Source organism: Hylobates moloch, unplaced genomic scaffold (genome assembly GCF_009828535.3).
Source record: "Hylobates moloch isolate HMO894 unplaced genomic scaffold, HMol_V3 SCAFFOLD_20, whole genome shotgun sequence".
NCBI classification, from domain to species: domain Eukaryota; kingdom Metazoa; phylum Chordata; class Mammalia; order Primates; family Hylobatidae; genus Hylobates; species Hylobates moloch.
The window spans coordinates 54,790,063-54,817,811 of record NW_026652295.1 but is presented as its reverse complement, the minus strand read 5'-3'; the positions used below and the strand labels follow the sequence as shown (position 1 = coordinate 54,817,811).

Genomic DNA, 27,749 nt, shown 5'->3' with positions numbered 1-27,749 from the left:
AAAAGGAAAACAATTCCTTCTGTATTTTTATTACTAATAAATAATGCTTTTGTAAATTTGAATGGAAAACCACTTGTATGTATTGCCATTTGGTTGCAGTTAGTTATACTCTGGAGCTTAATTTAAAACACTACTCAATAAAAATTTCATGAAGGATGAATTCCAATAATCAAAAAATAAATGCATTTCGAAGCTAAAATTTTGTGTGATATGTATGATTGTATCAACAGTGTGGAACTAAATAGTAAAATATATAATGCAACTTCTTTAAAGATCAAAGCAACCTAAAATTATTTCATATTTCAGATACTCTGCCAATATTTAATACCTTCATTTTATTGAAAGCAGTGCTAACAAGGAATGGCAGGAGGGCTACCCTAAAATTATCTATTATATGCTAGGAATGGTATAGAATTGAGATACGGCAAAACATACTCTATATGCACTGATAGTCTACATAAAAGACAACAGTTTAAATGAGGGTAAAAATGTGACTCAGGAGATTCATCATCATTTGAAAATAAATTATACTGCCATTCTTATAAATAAAAATACATGTTAAGAATCAACACATTGGCCAAGCGTGGTGGCTCATGCCTGTAATCCATGTACTTTGGGAGGCCGAGGCAGGCGGATCACAAGGTCAGGAGTTTGAGACCAGCCTGGCCAATATGGTGAAACCCCGTCTCTACTAAAAATACAAAAATTTAGCTGGGCGTGGTGGTGCATGCCTGTAATCCCCACTACTCGGGAGGCTGAGGCAGGAGAATCACTTGAACCCGGGAGGTGGAGGTTGCAGTGAGCTGAGATCACACCACTGCACTCCAGCCTGGGCAACAGAGCAAGACTCCATCTCGAAAAAAAAAAAAAAGAAACCTCATGAAGTAAATGAAACTATAGTAACTGCCTCCATAGCATATATTCAACACCAAACGTCTACGAAATGTTTGTTCCCTTCCCTTCACAGTCTCTTTTCCCTAACTCATATACTCCATAGTGTTCCTTGCTACAGTGGATATGTCTTCTACTTGTCAGACAGCCTGGGTGACAGAGCGAGACTCAAAAAAAAAAAAAAACAAACCACACACTGGAGATTCCCTGCCCTTTAGATGTGGCTCTAAGTACAGAATGCCGGAGACACTGTAAACCAGGGACCCCAAGCAGCTTGGAAATGTGGATCATAGTTCTTCAAGTCTGTGATCAGAAATTAATGACCTCCATTAAAAACTCCATTGCAAAAAAATGGGAAAAATAATGCTAAGAATACCAAGGTCAAGGAGGTAGAGACAGAATAATTTGTGTAGAAAAAGTCCTGGACTGATGTGGAAGCCATGGGAAGCAGGGAGCAGCAGTATTTCCCAGAGTGGAGGGGATTTACGGATGCTGACAATACTTGAGAACCTGAAGAAAACTTGACTATCCATTTCTTAATTTTGAAAAAGCTGGTCAAGAAAAAAATGCACACAAAAAATCATCTCACAGCCTGATGACAGCAAATCAGTCTGCTAACAAACCAAGTGGCTTTGCCATAGATAGAATCAATGTTTCCCATGAAATGCAAAGATTTAAATAAGGCAGAGTTGGAGCTGGCAAAGGAAGTAACATGAATGTCTTCAGATTGTAACTGCTTTATATTTATAAAGAGACTAACTTGGCATTTTTGTAGAGAAAATGAAGTTCGATATTGCTTGCATTGAGAGAGAGATACATACATAAAATCAGTTTGGATCTTGATTTGGTTTTTCAGTGTGAAGAATACCTACATTCAAATAAAAATTGATGTGTTCATTTCAAAATAGTATCCAGGGAAGTTGTTGTGGTTTTTGTATATCAATAGGACTAGTTACTTTGAACAAATAAGTGTTCTCTAGTTGCTTCGCTTTATCACAGATAAAAGAAGAATCAACACACTGGTCAACCTTTTTAGTAAACAAAATGCAAACAAAGTATTAATGCTCAGTGCTGGAAAGATTTCAGTGAAATAGCTATATTTTAATTACTGAAAAAGTATAAATTGCTATAACCTCTGTACAAAAAAATTTTAATGTGTGAGGCCATGAAAACGTCTATACTCTGACCCAATATAATTCACTGCTGTGCCTTCATACAGAGAAAATCAAAAATGAAAGAAGGAAAAAGTCCTGTGTACAAAAATATGTTGCAGTAATAGCAACAAGTGGAAACAACCTAAATGTCCATAAGAGAGGAATGGATAAAGAAAGATATAACTACACAAAATAGAGCTCATTAAGTTGACAATTAAGCAGACTTTATATCAGCATCTAACTTTTTTAAAAAAAGGCAAGTTACAATATAGGAATTTTAGAGAATTGATGCATTTGAGAAAAGATGAAGCAGATATATAATTGTTCACAGTGGTAAATATAGGTGGTTTTCTCACATTTAATGTCATAGTTTCTTGTATATCAAAAAATACATTCATATTATGAGACACAGGAGTCTTTACATCCAAAACAATTTGATACAGATGCCTTAACATTGCTGAATGAGACAACTTTGGAAAGATTCTTGTTTTGTGATTCCTTTTTATCCCTCTAAGCACAGTGCTTTGTTAACACTGTGTGTGTAGTAAATGTATGTGCTGCTTAAGGTAAAGAATTTCTAGTCAACTAAATGCCCAAGGTGACTGTGTGATTCCATGCCAAAGCACAGGAAAGAGCAGTGATGCTTTTGCCCCTAGCTGAACACGTTTTCTCCACAAACTATGTACCACAGAATAGCGAAATATACTAGATCCTAGTACAAGACAAGAATTCAATCTAAAAAATCTCTGGATAGATAATTAAAATATTGCTAGTTTTGTTTTCACAAAACTGAAGATACTTGATGGAATATTTTCCTCATCTGAAACAACTGTCAGTGTCAACTAAGTGGTTATACCTAACATAAAGAACTAGTTATCAATTAAAATAGTACTTTATCATGTTTACACCTTGTGTATTGTGTAAATGCTCTTGGGTCTGAAGACTAATTGAATCTGCTTTCAGCATTTTGTTGCAGAGTTTTGGAACCAGCTCCTTTAGAATGCTCTAATAGCTTGATGGCCTTGTCAGAGTTTTCAATATTTCTAAGCAGAGTCTCTAATCTTCTCTTAATTTTCTTCTGGTCTTCAAGAGCACAGCCAATTACTATGGATTGAAACTTCTGATCAACTGGCCCATGTGGCACCTCAGATGAACACGCACTGTAGAGTGACATCAAATGACTCTTGGCATTTCCCAAATCATCCAGAAACTTACTGACCACCTCATCAATAATCCTTGTGGCATGCTTTAGGGATTCTTGCTGCTGGGGGTTTCTAATTGTTTCTACTGACACTTCAACAGTGAGAGTTCTTCCCATCAAACGGTTTGCAGTCAGATTTAATTCTTCTCTTTCTCCTAAAATATCAATCAATATGAGATGTAAACTTATCTGTGTCAAGAACATGAAGGCATTTGTTTGTGACTAAATTTATTATTTTCTTTACCTCTGCTATGAAATTTTTTTCAAGATAAAAGCTAAAACTATAGCATGTAAGATTAACCGATGAAATGTATTAGATTACAGAAAGAGTGTAGAATACCACTTCCTGACAATCTTTATATATGGGATACCAGATGACTTCTCAAACTGGCATGTTTGCAAAAGTCTGGGTAGGTATGCATTTGTAACTGGGATGGAGATCAAGTCTTCACACTGAGCAGTAAGCACATACAGGGTTTATGCTGGGTAGAGCTCCAGAGATCAGATGTCCCAGATCTCTCCAGAATGACACGTACATTGATCAGAATACACTGCCCCAAATTTTGGTTGAGAAAATGTAGCCATGATAGAAGATAAGCTGGCGTCAATACTAGGCACTGACTTCATCCTTCTCCAGAGAGAAGCAGGACAGTGGTCTAAAGTCTTGGCCAGCACGAGGAGCTCTATCAACATTTCATTATTTATATGAGAAAGCAATCTCCTGCTTCTGTAACTTCCTAATTCATTGATCTTTGGGCAGGATAGTGTAGAGACTAGATCATGGCCTACCATAGATGTGTAACAGTTTTGATCTGGATTTAGATTGCTTACTTACCTCACCAGCCACTTGGCCCAATAACATGTGGCCTGTGCGGCACCAAAGGAACCCAAGTAGGAAGTCCAGTGCCAATAAGGGAAAATCACAAGTGACCTATTCCTACCTATTTCATGTTCTTCACATGAAATGACAGCACAGGCTAGGCGGATGTCACACGCCTGTAATCCCAGCACTTTGGGAGGCTGAGGCAGGCGGATCACCTGAGGTCAGGAGTTTGAGACCAGCTTGGCCAACATGGTGAAACCCTGTCTTTACTAAAAATACAAAAATTAGCCGGGCGTGGTGGCACGCGCCTGTAATCCCAGCTACTCGGGAGGCTGAGGCAGGAGAATCACTTGAACCCAGGAGGCAGAGGTTGCAGTGAGCCAAGATTGCGCCGTTGCACTCCAGCCTGGGTGACGAGAGTAAAACTCCACCGCAAAAAAAGGAAAAAGAAAATGACAGCACATTTTTACATTCATGCCTTTTATTGGTCCTACAAGTTTCCTCATTTTCTCTGCATTTTGTCCCTTCTCTTTATGTTGTACCTCAATTCGTCTTTTTTTTTTGGTCTCTACTTCTCTGCTTCCAGTCTCTCACCCTTTTCCTCTGCTTTTTTAATCTCTTGCAGTCCAGTAACTTGTGAGGAACTGAAGTTAGGAGTGTGAAGCTGGGATAAAACACATGGCCTTACTGCTTGGGGCCAGCTCTTCTGAGCTTGCAGGCTTTTTCCTATCTCTCCCAGCCAGGGGCTTGGGGTAGAGAGCATGCTGGAAGAAATCTCTGAGTAAGTGGCTGCTGTCATGAACTGACAGCTGCAGCTGTCTCTGTGGCTCACATTAAATGCTGAGGCCTAGTGTACGCATACCAAAAGTCAAGCAAAAATTGACCCACACTTATCATAAACTCTTTAAAGGAGTGTAAAAGACGAGCCCCTTCTGTGGAGATGGCTCTCACCGTCACTGATCTGCCTCATGTCCTGGCTATTTTGGATACTGTGGATCATTTCCAGAAGGATTTCTTTCTCTTGCTCAACAGCAGTTGCTGCTTCTCTCAAAGCTTCAACCCTATAGAAATTGGGAAAACAAAACGGTTATTGTATGCAGGATGTTCTTCCTATTAATTTTCTTTACCTCTCATTCAACCCAAATCAAGTTTAAAGATCACCAAACTTTTCAAAAATTCTTCATTTCTGCTTTAAAATTCTTTCATTTTTCTATCCACTTGCCTTTCTCCCATTTTCCTCCCAGCTCATAAGGCAATCATTCTTTCGTGTTTATCTAATTAATACTATTTGTTTTTACAAGATCTGTATTATTTGTACATTTTGAATTTATATCTCATTCTGTTTTTATTTTTTCACTTAGCATCCAGGTTCCTAGATGGTTTTTTTGTTTGTTGTTTTTGAGACAGTCTTGCTTTGTTGCCTAGGCTGGAGCACAGTGGCACGATCTCACTGCAACCTCCACCTCCTGCTTTCAAGTGATTCTCATGCCTCAGCCTTCAGGCCTGGCTAATTTTTTTTTTTTTTTTTTTTTTTTTGAGACGGAGTCTTGCTCTTTCACCCAGGCTGGAGTGTAGTGGCTCAATCTCGGCTCACTGCAAGCTCCGCCTCCCGGGTTCACGCCATTCTCCTGCCTCAGCCTCTCCGAGTAGCTGGGACTACAGGCGCCCGCCACCACGCCCGGCTAATTTTTTGTATTTTTAGTAGAGACGGGGTTTCGCCATGTTGGCCAGGCTGGTCTCAAACTCTGGGGTTTCACCATGTTGGCCAGGCTGGTCTCAAACTGCTGGCCTCAAGTGATCCGCCCACCACAGCCTCCCAAAGTGCTGGGATTACAGGTGTGAGCCACCACACCGGGCCCCCTATGTTTTCTTCTAATCAGTTGCTGCTAATTGCTGTATAATACTCCATGTGTATACCTACCTGATTTTCCCTCTCCATTCTCCCAGAGGTGGACACTCAGGTTGTCTACCAGCTTCTCATTACTACAAATAACACTTCCATGAATACATCTCCCCTTTGGACCTTAGTGAGGATTTCCTTAGGACATATACCAGGACAGAATTGCTAAGACAAAGGGTATGTGTACTCCGCTTTTGACTTAGTACTATGATTATTCTGCAGAACACCTGTACCTATCCACTCTCCACAGCAAAGCACAGGGGGCCCCATATCCCTACCAACACTCCGCATTTTCCAACTTTCTATTTGCTGCCAGTGTAATAGAAATACACTGATGTCAGTGTTAACTTGCGTTTTCCTAATAATTTCAGACATGTCTTTGTATCCTTGTTAGCCTATTCATAGACTTTTCCTATTTTGTTTTTCTATTTTTAAACAGGAGTTACTGTTCCCTTGTTGATTTGTATACTCAAGAGATTCTTGTTGGTTGCAATGGAACGTTGTTACTATGAATTACAGTAACTAAGTTGCCAACTTTTGCAAAATGAAAGTGACAGACCTATTCCCAGTATTTGGATGGTCTTAGAAATACAAGTTCATGAAAGATCTAATCCTAACTGCTGTCTTAAGTGTGCACAGAAAGAACAACTTCACCAATGTTTTAGCATGTTCAATTCCATAAAAGGATCCTCTCCCTACCCTAAGCACACACTTGCCTTTTCCCCTTCAGTTAGTTACCCACCTGTTATACCCCAAAATAGTACTGACAGGCTGTAAAATCACAGGATATCTTTATTCTTCAAGATATTAAATATATGTCAAAGTCTGTGTTTATAAGAGCCAGTAAAAGCAAAGAACTGGGAAGAATCTCGTGACAAATTTGGCTAGAGAACTCAATCAAAATACAATATTCTACTAACTAATAGTAATGCAAGTATCAGGCCCTATTCCAGGACCATTCAGTATTTACTTAAACATTTTACATAGCAATATCTCAGAAAGATAAACGAGGGCCCAGAACATAGGAAAGAGACAGAGTTGGCACTAAATATTTATGCTAAAAGCACAAACCATGACTCCAATATTTAGACAAATGACACAGGTGAATCATGTGATTGATAAATGAGAAGATGCTGAAAGAAGAGATTAATTTTTCAACACCTTTTTGGTTTGTATTCAACTGTAAGATGATAAGAGAGAACAATGCTATTCTGAAAAGGAAGGTTTCATTTATGAGTTACAGCGGTAAGTTCATGTTCTTAACAAAATAGATAAAAAAGACATTCTAGAAAAAATATAATAAGCCTGTCATATGAAGAAAATATTTTATCATTAAATGAGACCAAATAATTGGGTGGAACTGCTACATTTTGTGTTTTAGGGACCCCCCACCCCCATCCCACAAGGCTTTTTTTTAATACATAATAGGAATTACCAGGGCATTATCCCTGTGAAAACCAGATTTCATCATTTATAGAACTTCTCATATACATTTTTATATATACCTTTTTCATTTCATGCAAGGGTAAAAAGTCATTCTTCAAAATGTAAAGATCTCAGGGTTTATTTGGCAACATGGGCTTTTCGTGTCCTATTCCCTCTTCAGGTAGCATTCTTTCTCCCTGACCCTTGTCTACTGGGTGATCCTTTTTCAAAACCCAACTGCTTCGGCAGGAATTGTTTCCTTAGCTTCCCCCTTCCTCTCCCTTAAGGCAATTCATGCTCCTTTTGGCCCTGGTACATCCATTTACTCTACAGTCTAAAATATGTCTACCTCATATTTTACATTTTTTCTTTTAAAAACCTGAACCTAGATCTCTGGTTTATTTAAGTAACGTTTGTACTGTTTGTCAGCTATTGCTATCCTTAAACTCATATACACGTCTTTTGTCTACAATTTTTCCATGAGTTCTAGAAAATTCTTGGCTGTTGTATCTTTGAATATTCCCTGTCTCCCCTTCTATTATTTTCTTCTGGAACTCTGGTTAGAGAAATGTTGGACCATCTCACTTTATCCTTCATGTTTCTTAGTATCTCATCTGACAACACTTCTCTTGGCGGAGAGGGGCAGTTCTGTTTTTACTAACAGATCCCGGAAGCAGCTACACATCCAAATTGGGAAAGAACTTTTCCTCACAGCAAGGCTGGCCTGGGCTGTGCTCCTGGAAAACTCCCTGCGTGAAGTCACAACTAAGTAGGCTTTGACAAAAAGAAATTTTAGTCAGAGTACTCAGTAGGAAGACAAAACCAGAGCGCGTGCATCCTCAGCCAGTCCCCAGGTCTTGGGCACCTCACAAACCTCTGCAGTCTCAGTATCAAAACGGCAAACTGCTGGGAGACTTAGGAGGAGTACAACTGCAATTTTGCGCAAACTGTGGCTACTATTAATATGTCGGCTAATAGAGTAGGCAGTGAAAATGGTGCCAGCACTGCCACTACTAGCTGTGCAAATGCGTCAGTCGCCTATGAAACAGGGATAATAAGGAAACAGTGCTTGTGACTAAATGAAGTAAAGCAGGTAGAGTTTAACAGTGACTGACAGCACTAAGAAAATTACACACACACACACACAAGTTAATATGTATAATGTGTCTAGAATTGGCACTGGCACATATTTATAGTATTAATAGCTATTATATTCTTACCATTATGAATGTGGGCTTATTTATTAATGATGAGAATTTCTGCTTTCATAAAAAGGAGGGAAAATGGCAAATGCTCATACCGTGATTTCAAAGAAATAATTTCTAAAACAGGTTTTTTTTTTTGAGATGGAGTCTCGCTCTGTCGTCCAGGCTGGTGTGCAGTGGTGTGATCTCAGCTCACTGCAACCTCCACCTCCAGGGTTCAAGTGATTCTCCTGCCTCAGCCTCCCGAGTGGCTAGGACTACAGACATGCGCCACCACGTCTGGCTAACTTTTGAATTTTTTATTAGAGATGGTTTTCACCATGTTGGACAGGCTGGTCTCGAACTCCTGACCTCAGGTGATCTGCCCACCTCAGCCTCCCAAAGTGCTGGGATTACAGGAGTGAGCCACCATGCCTGGCCTAAAACAGGTTCTTAAACTCATAGTTCTGTCTCTTATTCCATACTCCTATATCAAAAGAATGCTATAATGATCACTTTTAGGCAGTGTAAAATTCTGAAGTGTTTTCCTAATCATCAAAATGTTAAATTACATTTACTGTCAAGACATTTTGGTGTAAAAGAAGGGACTGGTGTTTTTGGTGTGAAGAGCCACTCTTCAGTAGCATGTCCTCAGGCAAGCCTCTTCATCCTTATGGACCTCACTTCCGTCATTTCTAGGAGAGTGTGTGCCCTCCACCTAACTTGAAGGGTTTTTAAAGTTTCAAATAACACATATGAAGTGTTCTTTTAAATTACAGGCTGTCATACAATATTAACTATGATGCCATCTTGTTTTGTGACTCCTAGAACACTGGCACACCCTAACATGAAACTTTAAGCCAGACGAATGATCCCTATCACCCCCGACCCCATCCCTTCACTACCTGGGTGCAGGTGAAGCCACAGCGAAAGGCTGACAGGAAGGCAGAAGGAGCCAGTATGTTACAAGTTTTGGGAAACACATGAAAACCCAATCTCCCAGTCCTATCATTTTCCCCTCTGCCAGTCTCCAAAACCCATGCCCCAGACGTCTTCATTACCATCTTGAGCTTTCTAGGAGCTACCCAATACCTACCACATAGTGGGTGTTCAATATCCACTGAATTAAAGGCCAATTTAGATGGAATTTTTATCTCTTTGAGGAAACTCATCTATTCATCCATACGTCATTCCTATATTTTGAAATGTGACATATTTAAGAAAAGTCAGGCATAAAGTATTAGAGCCTGGAGAGCCAGTCTTCCTGGGTTCAAATTTGGAATTTACTACTCTCTAGCTGTGTGACTTTGGACAAGTCATTTAAGTTTCTAAGCCTCAATTTCCCTATCTGTAGAAGGGTAATAATAGTAACTTCCACAACGACATGGGGCCTGGCACATAGTCCGTGTACATTAAATGAATAAACATCAGCCTGTGTTCTAGAAAAAACTCTCACACTGTGTTTTTCCTCTGCTCTCACACTGTAACACACAGAAGGCTACTGTGACCAGATATGTGGGGGGTTTGCAGCTAAGTATCCCCCAACTCAGTTCCAACACTATCTACACCTGGAGACAGTGTCCGATCCCACAAGTTGAAAGCTCAGTCCCCAAGACCCCACCATCCACTATTGCAAGTCTAGGCCTCCAGAACTTTTGACCAACTGGCTTCAAATTGGGGTTCCCATGTCCCCCTCTTTGGGTTTAACTTGCTGGAGCAGCTCACAAAATTCAGGGAAACACTTATATTTACCGATTTATTATAAAGGGTATTACAAAGGACATGGATAAAGAGATGTGTAGGGTGAGGTACAGGGGGAAGGGGCACACCACCTTCCAGGAGCCTCCACATGTCCAGCTATCCGGAAGCTCTCCAAATCCTGTCCTTTTTGGGTTCTTATGGAGGCTTGCTTCGTTTATATAAGCATGAATGACAACCATGTAGAAAAGTGGCTGGACAAAAAGAGTATGCCCTCACTCTAACAGACTGAATGGGGAGACCCAGCAAGGCTGTCTATTCAGGTTCTTCTTGGCCTCTGGGTGCTGAATGCGCTCCTCCAGGGCATAGGGCAGGACCCTCTCTGGAACGAGGGTCTTTTGACCCACAGTCAGACTAGAGGCAAGGCAGGTGAAAGAAGGTCAGAGAGAAATTCTTTTTCCTGAGGCCTAAAGCACCCCAACATTATAACATAAGACTGTAATAAGGGTTATGGGAGTTATGAGCCAGGAAAACATTTTATATATATACATATATAATCGTAGTATCATAGTATTTTTTATAAATTACAGTAATTGTTAAAAAGTAACAATAGTAAGCAAGATGGTTTGAGCCACTGAGGAAGGCAAAACTCAGACTCCATTTAGAACTGATCACAAAAACAGGGAGAAAAGGGAATCACCTCTGTAGAAGGAAGAAATACAGAAGACAAAATGCAGTCCAAAAAAAAGGGCTAGTGTATTGATAAATTCCATTAGAGATAAATGGAAATCCTTTAACAGTTTGTAAAACTGCTGCCAAACATTTTAAACATGTAGATCAGTTCATACTCCAGGTCATAAAGTATGAAATTTCTTCCACAATTGACAGGATCAGTGTGGTCAGGGAACATTAAGTGCACACTTCTAAGTACAAATGATAAGGTTTTATTCTACCCAGTTACACTACTTTATTAGTCAACAAAATCAAACTATTAGAGCAAAATTACATATGAGTTTCATGTTTTCTTTTAAAAATCGATCTTCTACGCATGATTCTAGTTTTTAATAGTGTGTTCTGTGCCATTGCCCATGTGGTTTCAAAAAAAACTTTAATAGGATCTATATTAGCATTTTTCTCTATTTTTGCTTACCTTCAGAAATCCTTCCTTTTCAGCTAGTATTACTTTTTTAAAAAGAAGAGAAAAGGCCTACAAAAGTCTAGAATTACTAAAAAAAAAGTCCTTGAAATGAACAGCCACATATTAATCCCTTTTCTCCTCAGCTCAAATGTTAATTAAGCAAGTTGTAATTTAATCACTGATGTGCAGTAATCAGAATTCATTTTACATTAATCAAACATTAGAATATAATAATATTCAAAACCTGAGGCTTTCTTTTAAAGAGGAGCACTTCAGAGTGCTTTTGTACCTACCACATGTGAGGCATTAATTCAAGTTGGAGGACAATGACTCAGCTTGAAGGAAGGCGGGGTGGAGTAACAACCTCCCCATTCCTTTAGGACAACTTTTCTTTCTGACTAAGGGAGAGCGAGAGTGAAGTGGTTGGGAACATGCCCTCAACGTTCTGAAGACATGGAGAGATGTGTGTTACTTGCTATGTGGCTCCCTAAAAAGAAACATTATCAGTTAGAGGGACTTCAAGTAACTGAGGCCACCAATTTCTACTTCCGCTCTACTTTTTCTGGGAGTGGAACGGTCAGGTTTGCTAGTATTGTGAAAATCCATGAGGAGGCATTATTTCTCTCTTCCACTTGCCTCATTCTGAGTGGAACCCCAGAACCTGGTGTAGGGCTTAATAATCCCAGAAATTATTTTGAGTGGAGAATCTCTCACTCTCTGGCTCTTTTCTCCCAATAGTAACAATAATAATGCCTCACTTGTTAAGAGATACCGTGGTTATTGAAGTATTTTCTCAGCAAACAGATACTTCATGTAAGGGCGTATTAATGGAGGGAGATAAAGACACACATGCAGTGTTTCCTGAACTTTTTGGCTCACATGCTTCTTTGCTCATGCACAACCTAGAGAAAACTATGTAACCAACTCCTGTGTACAGTTTCACGGAATTGCAGGTGCCTAACAAGGTTTTCTTTTAACTACGCCTGCTCACAAAATTTACACAGTAACTTGAGACTAACGTTCACAGGAAGTACATACAACTTTTCAATACACCGTTAAAGTCTTTCCAAAAATCTATTCACATTAAATTGTTTAGAAATTCTATACAAGTCTACTACTGTATTACCTAATAAAATCTTGGACAAGAAAAGGGGAAAACTATCTTTTCATGCTTTCAGGCCAGTGACTAGCACTTAAGTCTTCTATGTAGGGAGGTGCCCAATAAATACCGAGAGACGAACGGAACCGTTGAATCCCGTCCGCGAGGTTAGGGGAGAAAGAGAAGCGGCAACGTCTCTACTGCACGAAGCACCCGGTAACTTACTGCCTACCCCTCACTCCTCTTTAATCTTTGCTCTCAGTGGATTGCTGGGTTGGTTTTGTTTTATTAATTTTTGCTCTTTAGTGTTCTGAAGCAAGGAAACTTAACTTCACGTGGAGGGCCACTGTAGACTGCTGCCTCCCTTAAAAAATGCATAACGGGAGAAGAATAAGTTAAAACGTTTGGGGCCACACAGAAGGTTCTAGAAGTTCTGCAGACCCAAGCTGCCACAGTCCTTAATCGCATGGAATCTCACCGTAACTTTTATCTCCTCTTTTTCCGCTCCCTAACACCTAGGTAAATTAATCAAAGTGTGGCCACCGATAACGCCCTCACAGGTTTAGCTTAAATCGAATGCGTTTTCTCTCGGACTAGGGGAGAAAATCCAAGAAACAAACACAACCACACCACGTCCACCCTCAACAAATCTCAACAAGCAACTTCTGTTGCCGCAGCCTCACTGTGCCCCAGGCCCCGGCCCGCCACACGCGGCCTCCGTCCGCGAACCGCCCGCGCGGCGAGCAGAACGCCCGAGACCGCCCGCGCGGCGCTCACCTGAGCTCCAGCTGGTCCAGGCTCTCCAGCAGGCGGCTGGAGCGGTCAGCCATGGAGGAGGAGCGGCAGAAGCGCCCCTCGTTGGCTTTAGCGTTGATCTTCGCCTGAGCCATCTAAGCCTCCGACGCGGGGTAGCCGAGAGGTCACCGGCCCCTCCGGCGGCGGCGAGTGGAGCGCTCCTCGGGCTGCAGGCGTCGCCGTCACCACGCGGGCGCCCGCCCTCCCTCTGACGCCCGCAGGGGCAACCCGGGAGGACTCGCCAACACCGCGGCTGCCGCGTGGCCAAAGAAGGGCAGGCGCGGCGCCCGCGGGGCTCGGGGAGCCGGACCTGGGAGGGGGCTGCAGCGGCTGGAGTTAGAGGTTCGCGGGCCACAGGGGCTCGGGCCTGGGGAGCGCAAGTCTCTGAGGCACGGGGAGGGGCGGACGCAGAGACCGACCGCCTAGTGTGGCCAGCGGATCGTGCGCTCCCCCGACCCAGGAACTACCCGAAGCCCGCGCGGACCCACAGACCACCCCCAGCTCCGCCCCGCGAGGCCCCGCCTCTTCGCGAACCTAAAAGTAACCAACTCCCCCCACGCGAAGGTTCCTATCGGTCGATGGGCTGTGGGTGTATTGCTCAGTGACGGCTGTGTTTAGTTTCTCCCAGCACCCATAATTCAAAGCAAGAACAACGACATGAAGAGCCCTGTGATACGGGGAGAAAACGTCCTTTTGTGAAACAGCAGGCAGTAAGTACAGCTCCTAGGCAGCCCACACTCACCTGACCTTCCGGTTACCACTGTATACTGAGATGAGAGTAATGAAAGGCCGGACAACACTGAAGCTATGAAGTAAAAAAGAAAAAGCTACTCCATCTTTCCCTGTCTAGCTAGATGTGGGAAGCAAAGTGAATTTACTTCATTTTTACCATTCTAATTTTTTTTGTTTTTGAGATAGGGTCTGTCGCCCACGTTGGAGTGTAGTGGCGCGATCACGACTTACTGCAGCCTCGACCTCCCGAGTTCAAGCGGTCCTCCCACCTCAGCCTCCCAAAGTGCTGGGATTACAGGTGTGAACCACCACGCCTGGCTTAATGAAGGGGTTTTAAATTTTTGCTATTAAAATTATTCCTGTTGAGCTAGCCGAGATCCCGCCACTGCACTCCAGCCTGGGCGACAGAGCAAGACCTTGTCTCAATAAATAAATAAATAAATAAATAAATATTCTGAGTGAAATAATTGGCATTAAAAAGTCCTCAACTTTTAAAAATCCTCTGTTAACAAAAAGATGCAGTAGGCCTCTAGGTCAGGCACCAGCTGTCGGTAAAAGATGGAACAGAGCTGAGGATACAAAGATTACTCTACTTAAAAAGTTAGGCTTTGGTCCCCTCTCCTGATAGCTCTATGCCTCTCATTCCAAGGATGACAATGTACAGGGCACAGAAAATTATAGATAATAATAGTTTAAAGCTGAACCACCACCTTTAATCAGAGATCAAAGCCATTTAAATACTTGAACAGAGTTGAAGCCCTTAAGGCTGCATCCCAATTCCCTCTGAACTCATTCTAAATCCTAATTAACTCTTGGTGTAGGGGATTATTTGATCTTATTAAAAATAACTTTATCATGACACAAACGAAAACAAAACACATTTTGTGAGTGGTTTGAAAGTCTATCAAGTGACTTTAGAATCATCCTGAACTCTTTTTCTCTCATATCCTAGATCCACCCCATTAGTAAATCCCATCAATTTTACCTTCAGAATATATCGATTCTTCCCAATTCTACCGCCACCATTCTGGTTCAAGCTACCTGGCAAGTTTGCACCTGGAATACTACAATACCTTCCTCTCTGGTCTCCCTGCTTCTACTCTTGCCTTTCATGTACATGTTATCTCAGTGCAGCAACTACAGCAATCCTTAGGTAGATCATACCATTTATTCTCAGAAACCTTCAATGGCTCCTCACCTCAGAGTAAAAGCACAGGTCATTAGAAAAACTTCAATAAGTTCATTTCCTATTACTCTCCTAGCTCATCCCATCAGCCATACTAGCCTTCCTGCTTTTCCTTGAATATACTAAGCTCCTGTCTGGACCTTCCCCTCTTCCACCTGGAACTCTCTTCCCGATATGTATTTTCATCCTCATTCCCTCACCTTCTTCAGGTCTTTGCTCAGGTTTACCTATCAGTGAGGTCTTTTCTAACCACCCTGTCAAAAATAGCAAGCCTCCCCCCAACTCCCTGTCCCTGCACTATTTGTTCCCTTCCCTTCTTTATTTTCCGTCGTTACACGTATCACCATCAGATATGCAGCTTTATTTACTTGCTTACTAACATTGTATAATCCCCTCCTCTCCACCAATATGTGCTCCACAGAGGGGTAAGGGCTTTGTTTTGCTTACTGGTATATTCCAAGTGCTTAGAACAGTTGCTGGCACATGGTGGGTACTCAATATTTTGTGACTGAATGAATTAATGAGTGAATGATGTAATGAAAAGATAAGCATCTTTGTCAATGTTAGAAACATTTACTTTTGATGATAATCCATACAACTTTCTGTTACACAGCGTCCTTGTATCTAAATTAAAGTCAAAGTATGAATTTTAAGATGATTTTTAATTATTTAACAAGTAGAAATACAATCAGTGACAATTATCAATTAAAACATTAAACAACCCAGTTTTTTTCTTAACAGTCATGATGAAATATCCCTTTCCTGTATTATCAGAAGCCTTAATTATTCTCTACCACACACACCACAAAAGCTTCTTAATAGAGCATCAGTGTCCCTCACACCTTTTAGAATCTCTGGCAACAAGGTGCTGTCTCCTCTTGCCCTGCCCCCACATCTGCTTAACTACTCATCTTTCTGGAATGCCTCTTTTACTCCTCACTATTTTGTGAGCTCCTGCAGATGTGTTTAAGGTCCAGCTCAGTGACTACCTCCTAGAGCCTTGCTTGACCACTTAAACATACAAACTAAAAGCACAATGTGGTCATTTTGGAAAGATGATTGATAAATTCTCAAGCCACAATGTCTAGTTTTTAAAAAATGCAAGCAGGGAGGAACAGAAGTGACATATCAAGAAATTAAAAACACAAATTGTAGATTGAAAAGACTATAGTAATAAAAAAATTCAATTTCACACTAAAATATTTAGTGTTACAGAGAAGGAACAAAATTCTAGCCTTTATATTTTGTCTTAAATATAAAGAAAAGCTTTATATTTATAGAAATGTTTTTAAGTTTGGTAAATAATACTAAAAATTTTTAAAGATAAGACATTTCTGGTCAAATAACATGAAGCATATACACAAAGATAATATGACAAGCCCTTCTTAGTCTTCTACTTATGTCGTATTTTTTATTACTCACAATGGGGCCTCAATATTTAAGAATTAAATATGTAATACCAAATGAAGGAAACTGACAATTCAGTGAATAACTAAACTGAAAACACTCCATATGAAATAAAAATTTTAAAGAGTTAAGGAAGATTATTCCTGAGTAGGCTTTCAACATTATTTCTTGAAGAATATTATGTTTACACAAATATATAAAAAAGGACTAATGTTATGAAAAATAATTTTATGCAAATATTTTGACACCATTCCCTTTAAACAGGAGATCATACAAGTCACATAAAAGTCTAAGCAGGTAAAAGGAATGGAAATTGTTTCATTTAAATTATTTCTTAAAAATTAAGGTGTAGTTTTTATTTTAGCAACGTGCTGCTCTAATTAAAGCAGTAATCTACATATGCATGGCACCCACAAAGAACATTGCTGATAAAATTTTAAATGTTTCCATGATCAGTTTCCATTACCCTCTTCTAATAAACATAAACAAAGATCTCAAAGGTATTATATAATAGTGCCACATGAGAAGTAGAATTTATGGAAAACTTGACATATGTCACCTTTTTTATATTCATTTTCACTCCTAAAAAAATAAACTAGCATCATTTGTACAGTACAAATAAAATTAAAGAACTAATGCTATTTGGGAAACAACTGTCAAGAGCTTTCCTTTTTTTTTAATCCTTTAAATCTAAATATATAAATTCAAAGTTAACTGGGAAACTGTTACACCTATATTAGAATACATACTTGATATTTGAATGAACATGTATTCTATTCCTTCTGTACATGTTTGCACATTAGCACAAAAATACAAAACAAAGATCAGATTTTGAACATATGAAAGCAAAAACATGTTTTCAAATACATTTGCAATAGTGGATTTCTGGTCTCCTTTAGAAAACAAACTCAAGAATTCATTATCTGAGTCTCTTCAAGGCCACTTGATGTTGTGTGGTAATATCTTTAATTACATTTCCTCAAGACTTCTTCTAATAGCTTCTTCTAATTCCACATCTGCATTAAAAAACATAGAATTTTAACACTTAGGGCAGAAAACTCAACATGTGCTGTATTTATTTAAGTTTCATCGACTGTATTCATCTTTTCAAGAAGGAAAGTAAAATCAAAATGGAAAAACACAGGATAACTTGGCAGTTTCTCTACTAAAAAATTGAGTATTTTGAAATATGAAAATCCAGATATGATCTCGAATTGAATTTTATATATGAACTTAGAACTTGCGAGTTAATTCCACTTAGGGATGTAGAAAGTCAACAAACTTAAAATCACTGACAGGTAATCACTTGTTTCAACATTTTTAAAAAAATCACTTATTTGCTAAAAGACTTGAGGTGATACATACAAGACTTTAAACAGAAAGGCAACTCCATGAAATGACAAAATGTCACAGGCCATTAAAAATTTAGTTTAATTTTTAATTATACCTCAATAAAGCTGGGGAAAAATTAGCTTCAAGCATCCTAGCATCTAAGGTAGTGAAACTCATGGCCACATAAATGTCATCTGGGAAGCATATAATATATGCTGTATGCAGATGTATGTAAACTCATTTGACAAATATTTGTTGAATGCCCATTATATACCAGGAACAGCAATGTAATAGTGAAGAAGACAGACACTATTGGGTTCACAATAGTTGGGTTCCAGCTCCTCCTTGGGAACGATGCTAAAATCCAGGAGGGTGAAATTTGGTGTCAATTTCTTGGCCTTCACTAGCTTCTCACACCAGATTTATCTTATCCCATCTGGTCCACAGTCTCTCAGAGGCTACTTGGCTACAGGCACCAGTCATCTCCCTAAGATGCAACCGCATGTTCCTCTGAGTGGGGGCACTAGTGTTATGTTGTCTAATTTAAAGTACTACAAACTAGCATGAACCGTGTATCAAGTTAAAGCTACACTCTAGGATCAGTTGGTTGCCCTTAAGATGAATTAAAAGGGATGAGGAAATGCAAAGAAAAGCCAAGACACTCTTACCAAAGAAAAACAAGGGGACAAGACTTGTCTAAGATATGAACACTTATTATATAGTTACAGTAATCAATAATGTGGTACCAGTGCAAGAATAAATAGACCAAAGGAACAGCATAGACAGCTCAGAAACAGACCCATGCATATATGGACATTGGATTTATAACAAAGGTAGCACTGCAGAATGATAGGGAAAGGTCTTTTTAACAAATGATAGTAGGTTATATGTATATGTATGTATATGTATATATATGTGTATATATATATATATATGAAATCACAATGTCTGTTTTACAATTAAAGTTATAAAAATCTTTGAACTAAAATTCAAAATTTGAAGTATGGTTTATACTAAATGCATATTGCTTTCACATCCTTATAAAGTAAAAAAATCATAAATCAAACCATCATTAAGTACAGCAACATCTATACCAAGATATCATACCTCCAGTGAGCTTATAGGGATTAAGCTTGCCAGCTGAAAGACTATAAAAAACAAAAAGCAAGTATGGTCATATGCTGCGTATCAACTTTTGGTAAACAGTGGGATCACACATACAACAGTGGTCCCATAAGATTATAATAGACCTGAAAAATCCCTATTGCCTAGTGATGTCATAGCCATCTTCATGTTGCAGTGCAACACATTACTCATGTGTTTGTGGTGATGCTGCTGTAAACAAATACACTATGTTGCCAGTTGTGTAAAAGTATAGCACATACAATTATGTACAGTACATAACATTTGAAAATTATAATAAACTCTGGTACTGTTTTACGTATTTACTATACTTTTTATTATTATTTTAGAGGGTACTGCTACTTATAAAAGTGATATTGATGATCCTGACTCTGTGTAGGTCTAAGCTAACAGATATGTGTTTGTGTCTTAGTTTTTAACAAAAAAGTTTTAAAAGTAATAAAACAATTTAAAAGTAGGGAAAGCTTATAGAATAAGGATATAAAGAAAATATTTCTCTATAGCTGTACAAAGTGTTTGTGTTTTAAGTGTTATTACAATAGAGGCAAAAAGTTAAAAATTTTAAAGTTTATACATTACAGTAAGCTAAGGTGAACTGATTATTGAAGAAAAAAATTTTTTTTAATGTAGTATAGGCCAGGCACAGTGGCTCATGTCTTAATGTGAGTACTTTGGAAGGCCAAGGTGGGTGGATCACCTGAGGTCAGGAGTTCGAGACCAGCCTGGACAACATGGAGAAACCCAGTCTCTACTAAAAATACAAAAATTAGCCGGGCGTGGTTGCACATGCCTATAATCCCAGCTACTTGGGAGGCTGAGGTGGGAGAATCACTTAAACCTGGGGGGCAGAGGTTGCAGTGAGCCGAGATCACACAACTGTACTCCAGCCTGGGCAACAGAGCAAGACTCTGTCTCAAAAAAAAAAAAAAAAAAAAAGTAGTATAGCCTAATCGTACAGTGTTTATAAAATCTACAGTAGAATACAGTAACATCTTAGACCTTCACATTCACTCACCACTCACTCACTGACTCACCCAGAGCAACTTCCCCATCCTGCAAGCTCCATTCAGGGTAAGTACCTTATACAGGTATACCATTTTTTACATATTTTTATGTCTCTATGTTTAGATACACAAATATTTACCATTATGTTACAATGTCTACAGTATTCAGCACAATAACATGCTATACAGGTTTGTAGACTAGGAGCAACAGGCTACATGATATAGCATGGGTGACAAAGACTTTAAGCCAACTGTCTTATGTATGTTCAAAGAACTAAAGGAAACCAGGAAAACAATGTATGAACAAAATTAAGAGTACCAATAATGAGGCAGAATTATTAAAAGCCCATCAAATAGAAACTCAGGAACTGAAAAGTACAATAACTAAAATGAAAAATCTTTAGAGGGGCTTAATGAATTTGAGTACAAAGAAGAAAGAGTCAGCAAATTTAAAGATAGGACAATTTAAATTATCCAGTGTGTGTCTTGGTTTGGGTTCAGTCTAAATCAATCAATCAATCAATCAATCAATCAATCATCCAGTATAAGGAACAGAAAGAAAAATGAAGAAAAGTAAACAGAGTCCAAGAGACCTGTGGGACACCATCAAGTGAACTAACATATGCATTACAGGAGTCTCAAGAGGGGAAGCAAAATAGGATCAGAAAGAATGTTTGAAGAAATAATGGTTGAAAAACTCCCACATTTGATGAAAGAGGTCAATCTACATATCCAAGAAGCTCAATGAACTCTAACAAGACCCACACTGAGACATGTTATAGTCAAACTGTCAAAAGCCAAAAACAATGAAAACAACAAGAGAGAAACAACTCATCACATACAAGAGGGCCTTAATAAAATTACTAGCTGATTTCTTATAAAAAACCATGGAGACCAGAAAATAAGAATGTCGATCAAGAATTCTATATTTGACAAAACTATTCTTAAAGAAATTCTCAGATAAACAAAAGCTACAGAATTTACTAGTAGACCTGCCCTACAAGAAATGCTAAAGAGAATCTCTCAGATTGAAATTAAAGGACATCAGACCGTAACTTGAAGTCACATGAAAAAATAAAGAGCACTTGTGAAAAATCTGTCTTTGTTTTTCTATTCTGTGGCTAGCTCTGTGTTCCCCTTACCCTCCTTTTGGCCTTAATTTCATTTACTTTGAGAGCAGTAATTATGGCAAACAACAAAAACAACCAGTAGTAGGAGGTAAAAGACATATAGAAATGGTTCCCCAATCATTTTAAAACTGTGGCTGTAAGGCCAAATTACCGAATGTTTAGAAGCCTCAGTTTTCATATAAAATGAAGAGAACAGTCTGACTCTCACAAGTTGTTAAGATTAAGAGCAGCTTTGACTGCTATTAATTGAAGGAATTCTCAGAATAAGGCATATTGCTAACACTTACAGAAAGATGGTTTTGTAAAGAAAATTATCTATATAATGCTGTCCTCTGTCTCTTCCAGCAATTTGAGTCAGAATACCTCTAGTTAATAGACATACCTCTAGAGTAGACCTTAGGTGAATATGTAATAATGGCATAATGATCATCATAATCCCAGTAACAGTAGCAGCAACCAATATATACTATTTACCATATGTCATGTTATTCTAGTAAGGTAGGTATACTAATATTCCCATATTTAAAAGGAGGAAGCTGAAGCACAGTGAAGTTAAGTGACTTGTCCAATATTACACAACTTGTAAGCAGCAGGGTTTTAACTTAGGCAGTATGAATCCAAAGACTGTACTTTTCACCACCACATTATGCGGCATCTGTTTCCTCTGTCAAGTACAGGAAATAGATTATATGGGATTGTTATGACTGGTCTGCATGGTCAGAGTTTGATACTGGTCTATGGGAAACAACAAAGAATAAGACAAATCACGGAAGGAGGGAATTACCCTACGGCAAAAAGCCATAAGCAGATTTATCCTGTCTTCTGCCACTATTTCTCAGGCATTTACAGAGTTGTACTGGGAAAGGAAGGATAAAAAGAGACTTAAGAGGTTGCTTAAAATTTTTTTTGAGTTTTGTTATCAGGTCTAGACTAGAACATTATTTTGCTTCTGTGGTTCAGAGTCAACAAAATAACCCAATATTCTATAACAAAATAGCCTCTAAATTTCCCTTATCCAGTTATAGGGAAATGGGTCCTGGTGGCTCTAACATGTTTTAAGTTTGTTAAAAGTTTATTCATTTAACAAGCAACCATTTTGTGCCAAACACTGTGCTAGGTGCTGCTGAAGTAAAGATAAATAAAACATGATCCTAACTCCCTGAGGAGCTTACAGTCAGTGGAGATGAAAGATGTAGACAGAAGTATTTTAAATCCACTTGGCCTGGTACAGAGGAAGCCCAGAATAGAGAGTTGTTGGCTGTGTCTAAAGATGGACAATCTAGGAAAGGCACTGACCATACAACAGTGCCTACAAAAATGGCAATTCTATATGGTTCAACCTAAGAGATGAAATTCAAGTTAGCTCTTTTGGGGTGATGAGGAGGGGGAAAGAAGAAGGGTGTTAGAGAAAAGTGCAAAGGAGCCCATATTCCTTAACTTATGTGAAACACCGTGTGCTTCTCACACTTATTTTATATAAAGCATCAGGATACAAAACACAAACACATTCCTTTGGTTTTTCTTGGAATTAAGGATTTTATCCCCACCTCTATTTTAACTATGACAACTAGTTATAGGTTTAAAGTATCTTCTCTTGAATCCTATAAAAATAATTATTTTTCCAAACCAAATAATCACAAAAACGTAACATCTCCACCTCCAAACCATAAAATGCATTACATAGATAATATGTGGTACATATCCAGTTACACAAATCTCAGATTTCCTAGGTTAGCTGGGAGCCCACAAAACTGTGACAGCTTATAATTATTTAAAAGTTATAATTTTGCCTGGCATTTTCCATGGGATGAGTCACGAGGTGTCAAATAAAAGTTGCAAAATCTGAACTCTTTAGATGTTCAGTACTGTTTATCTTTTAGTGGCCTTGATAAACAACTTAATTGGCAGTTTTTGTTCAAAACACACAAAAGTTCTTTCATTTGTTTAATTCATCATTATGTGGCTGCTAAGCATTGAGCTAGACCTTGAAAGACCATGCTGGGAAAACAAGTTGGTCAAAACACTTGCTTCCTTCCAATTAGATATAGATTTATTGCCAGTTTTGTTTAACCAATGAAATTTGGCTATAAGGCAGAAAGATTACAGCTATCTACTTAATCTAATGGATGAATCGATTCCACTGCCAGACTCCATTTCCCAAACTCCTAATAGCATAAAGCTCTAGTATGCTCTTAGTCAAACTAGTTGTATTATCTGAGATCAAGGAAATGCAAAGAAAACATACCAGTCAGGCCATTCTGTTTGTGTGTGTTTAGTCACATTTCCATCCCTACTTTCCAGCCTCCACATTCCTACCCTACAATCTCCAACAATAAACATTATACTGGAATGTACATGAAGACTCCTACTGTTTTTCTTTAATGTCAAAGATGCTGATATAACACTTTCAACTTCTCCAGTGAAGCTCAAAGTATTTTCTAAGATCCATTATCTCATTTCCCCCCGGTTATTAAAAAGTGCAGTCTGTTATAGAAAAACCAAAGTAAAGAATGGTTACAAGACACAACCAAATAACGCTACAGCCAGCAAACGATTTGATGCCAAGTGACATAAAAAGTTCTCTTTAACCCATGGAAGGAAATAGCTTTTCCTTTAAGAAGAGTAAAAGAGAATTTTAATTTTTAGCTGGGCGTGTTGGTGGCACACACCTGTAATACCAGCTATTGTGGAGGCTGGGGCACAAGAATCACTTGAACCCAGGAGGCAGAGGCTGCAGTGAGCTGAGATTGTACCACTGCATTCCAGTCTGGGTGACAGAGCGAGACTCTGTCTCAAAAAAACAAAAAACAAACAAAAAAGCCTTTTAAAATTTATTTTAAAAAGCCCATTTATATTTAGATGTAAGTGCTTGCTTTTAGAGTTCCACTGCCTGTCTTTTAATACTCTTAATACTACTCAAGATAAATAACCATTAGGAAATCAAAATCATCTCCTAGCCCAGGGGTTAGCAAACTTTTTCTTTTTAAAGGGTTAGAAAATAATTATTTGAGGGGGGCGGGGGTGGAGGGGCTCTACTGTCTGTGCCACACCTATTCAACCTTGCAGTTGTGGTACAAAAGCAATAGCATAGACAATACTTAAATGTATGGCTGTGTTCCTAAAGATAGTGGACTGGATTTGACCCAAGGGCCATAACTGGCTGACCCATTCTAGCTTTCTAAATTAGTATCACCCCCAAGTCATCTTACATGAAAAATGCAAAGCTATCCTTCAAACTGAGAAAATGTTTTAACCTGGGGAAATAAGAGGGGTGAATGGGTGAGAGACAGAGAAATTAAAAAAAAAAATACAGATACAGTCAAGTAGAAAAGAGATTAACTCTATTAGGTTACCTTCTGTGGATATAAATTCTTCTCCTATTGAAGTATTTTTGGCACCCATGTTATCATCACTGTCACATTCTGTAAAGAAGAATCAACACATGCAGTTATTGTGCCATAAATTTATGTATTCTCAATATTATTTTCAATAACTTCTCATACCCAAGCTTACTCGTTATAATACAGTTCATTAGTGTTACACTACTTTCCCACACTAGGTTTTTTCCAATGCTTACCAAATAATATTAAAAATGGTGACAGACTAAATTCTCCTATGTTTTGAAAATCACATGCATTCATCTCTATAGAGATAACACCATAGGTTTTAATTAACAATGCCTCTTGCATAGCACAAACTTACTTACCTGATGTCTTAGATGCTTTCATATTAAGAGACCGAAGGCTTTATAATATGGTATGACTGAAAAGGCATTGCAAAAGTCACTTAAAATTCGAACCATGGAGCCTAAGGAGATTAATGTTTAAATGTCCTGTGGGATCCTAAGAGGTCCTGGGGTAGAAAAAGGATATTGAGGCCGGGCATGGTTGTTCACACCTGTAATTCCAGCACTTTGGGAGGCCAAAGTGGGTGGATCGCCTGAGCTCAGGAGTTCAAGACCAGCCTGGGCAATACAGCAAAACACTGTCTCTACCAAAAATGCAAAAAATTAGCCAGGTATGGTGGTGCGCACCTATAGTCCCAGCTACTTGGGAGGCTGAGGTAGGAAGATCGCTTGAACCGGGGAGGCGGAGGTTGCAGTGAGCCGAGATCACACCACTGCACTCCAACCTGAGTGACAGAGTGGGACCCTGTCTCAAGAAATGAAATGAGACGAGACGAGAAAAGAAAGAAAAGAGAGAGGAGGGGAGGGGAGAAAAGAAAATGGACATTGGGGAAAACTAAAGGCTGGAATTAGTAATAATGTCCTAATATTGTTCTGTGAATTATGACAAATGTATCACTCTAATATAAGATGTTACTAATAAGGGAAACTAAGTATGGGTACATGGAAACACTCTGTACTATCTTCACAACTTTTTTGTAAATCTAAAACTATTCTGAAAAATAAAGTTCATCTTTAAAAAATTTGAAACATTGTACTATCAATGACCTAATATTTTGCTTATCACTTTAACTACATTTAAATCAATATATATTTATATCAAGATATAATTATACAAATATAAACAGATATGTATCTATATATGATATATATGTCAGTGACTTGAATCAGCACTTAAATACAAATCATATAGACATATTTGTTTGTGCAAACTTAAAAACTTAAAATATACATTAAAAAGACCTTTAAGTGTCTATAAATAAAAATTAAATCACTATATTTCACTATATTCTTTTGCTGCAGAAATTTGTTTTGACAAGTCATTTTGCTATTAATTCCAGCAAAATACTTCAAATATTTCAAGCAATGTTTTAGGTAAATAAGACATTACATTTACAAATTAAAGAACAAAATTAAACCTCTAAACCGGGGTGTCCAATCTTTGGCTTGCCTGGGCCACATTGGAAGAAGATTGTCTTGGGCCACACATAAAATACACTAACACTAATGATAGCCGATGAGCAAAATAAGAAAACGCAATAAAAAAAAATACCCTCATAATGTTTTAAGAAAGTTTACGAATTTGTGTTGGGCCACATTCAAAGCTGAATTGGGCCACATGTGGCCCGTGGGCCGCAGGTTAGACAAGCTTGCTCTAAACATTAAGAACAAAAGGAAAATACCCACAGGTTTCTGTTATTACAATTTAAGGTCAAGGTCAGTCAAAAACAGCATGTTATAACTCATCGAAACAATTCATCATTGCATGCAAGGCCTAAGGCTACACTACAGGTTTGAATAATGACAAATTCTTGATTTGTCAAGGATTAACTTGACAAGGGGTTGCAAATATTAATATCATAAAAGATTTCTTTTGCCTCAATCAACCCCATCAGAAGAACAGAGAAAATCGTAAATATTCTTTCTTATTTTCAGTACCTTTGCATGGAATTAATCTTATCAAACATATTTTTATAATGGTGCCCAAAGAAAACAACCTATAGTTTTCATTAACAGGCTGAGGAAACAGCAGGCAGACAGACTTTAAGAAATAAGTTCAACAATTATTTTAGGTAATGCCTAGTCCACAGGCCATGATGCTGCTTCAATCATCTACACTTCCATAGCACCTAGGTGAATGTTTATGCTCTACACGTAAGATGGATTTAAAAATCTGTGTAATTGATATGACTCTATAGATGTCAACCATACTTACTGCTTCTAACCCACTCATCCACAATGAAGCCACAACTAAATAGATATGACAGTCTCAGGCTTATAAACAAGACCATCTAAGGAGCATACAGATTCAACAAAAATTAACTTGTAGTAACATCTTTTTCATTATATGTAATTCTCAAGGGAGCAGATACCGGCCCAAATAAGAAAACACTGAAAATATTAACTTCTGTGTGCCCTGGAACATTTATATCGATTAGGGGAGAGGTAGAGGAAGCAACAGGAGGCAGGTTTCTAGTGAATTTCTTTGAAACCACATGTTGCAGTACTCCAATAAGCTCACTGCAGTGCTTGTAGTTCTAGTGCCAACATCTCGAGGGGCCTGTAAAGATGGTGCTTATTCATTTAATTATGAGACAAATGATCCTAGAGAAATTAGAATGCTAATTGCTTTCCTTGGCTATATTCAGCATATAATCACTTTACTTTTTAAAGCACCAGAACTCACAACCAAATCATTTCTTCTGATAAAAAAAAAAAAAGCGCATTCTTCCTGAATATTATTTAAAAAGAAAAAAACTTGTTTGATATCTTTATATAAACTCTGCAATGTCACTATACTGTGGCAGAATGTCTCCCATTATCTTCATTCTTTAAGGACATAGTTAAAGCCAGTAATTCACACTGGGTGGCTAGCTCTACATCATGGAATCAGGTATTTGTGTCAGTGAAAGTCTCACCCATAGTCGTTGATACTAATGAAAAGCAAAGCACTTGCTCTGTGGCTGCAGGTAGATTATTTAACCTTTCTGAACCTCTGCTTCCTTCCACACTTATAAAATGGGGTAACCCAACACCTACTTCGTAGCTTGCAAAGGGGATTAAAAAGCATGTGGAAGAAGTTCTTTAAACACATTTAAACA

The 27,749-nt window shown here is 38.5% G+C and overlaps 2 protein-coding genes across 6 annotated transcripts in view; both read right to left on the bottom strand.

Moving 5' to 3' along the window:
* Positions 1–229: 229 nt before the first annotated feature.
* BAG2 (BAG cochaperone 2) lies at positions 230–22,734 on the bottom strand. Of its 2 annotated transcripts, none has more exons than XM_032141066.2 (3): positions 13,291–13,772; positions 5,021–5,130; positions 230–3,401 (listed from the first exon to the last, which is right to left on the bottom strand). In XM_032141066.2, the coding sequence occupies exons 1-3, from the start codon at positions 13,401–13,403 to the stop codon at positions 2,989–2,991; spliced, it is 636 nt and encodes a 211-aa protein (XP_031996957.1). In that variant the 5' UTR covers positions 13,404–13,772; the 3' UTR covers positions 230–2,988. The 2 variants fall into 2 exon arrangements, with proteins under 2 accessions (XP_031996957.1, XP_058288514.1); XM_058432531.1 differs by lacking the exon at positions 13,291–13,772 and adding an exon at positions 21,530–22,734 and having other exon boundaries at positions 1,971–3,401.
* Positions 15,718–27,749, bottom strand: part of ZNF451 (zinc finger protein 451) — a 78,244-nt gene continuing 66,212 nt past the window's right edge. For 3 of the 4 annotated variants that reach the window (XM_032141060.2, XM_032141061.2, XM_058432528.1), the window contains 2 exons: positions 24,596–24,664; positions 15,718–17,649 (listed from right to left, as the gene is read on the bottom strand). In XM_032141060.2, coding sequence (XP_031996951.1) covers positions 17,603–17,649; positions 24,596–24,664 — 116 coding nt within the window. In that variant the 3' untranslated portion in view covers positions 15,718–17,602. The remainder of the gene's footprint in view (positions 17,650–24,595; positions 24,665–27,749) is intronic. The other variant, XM_058432527.1, reaches the window with a different exon arrangement.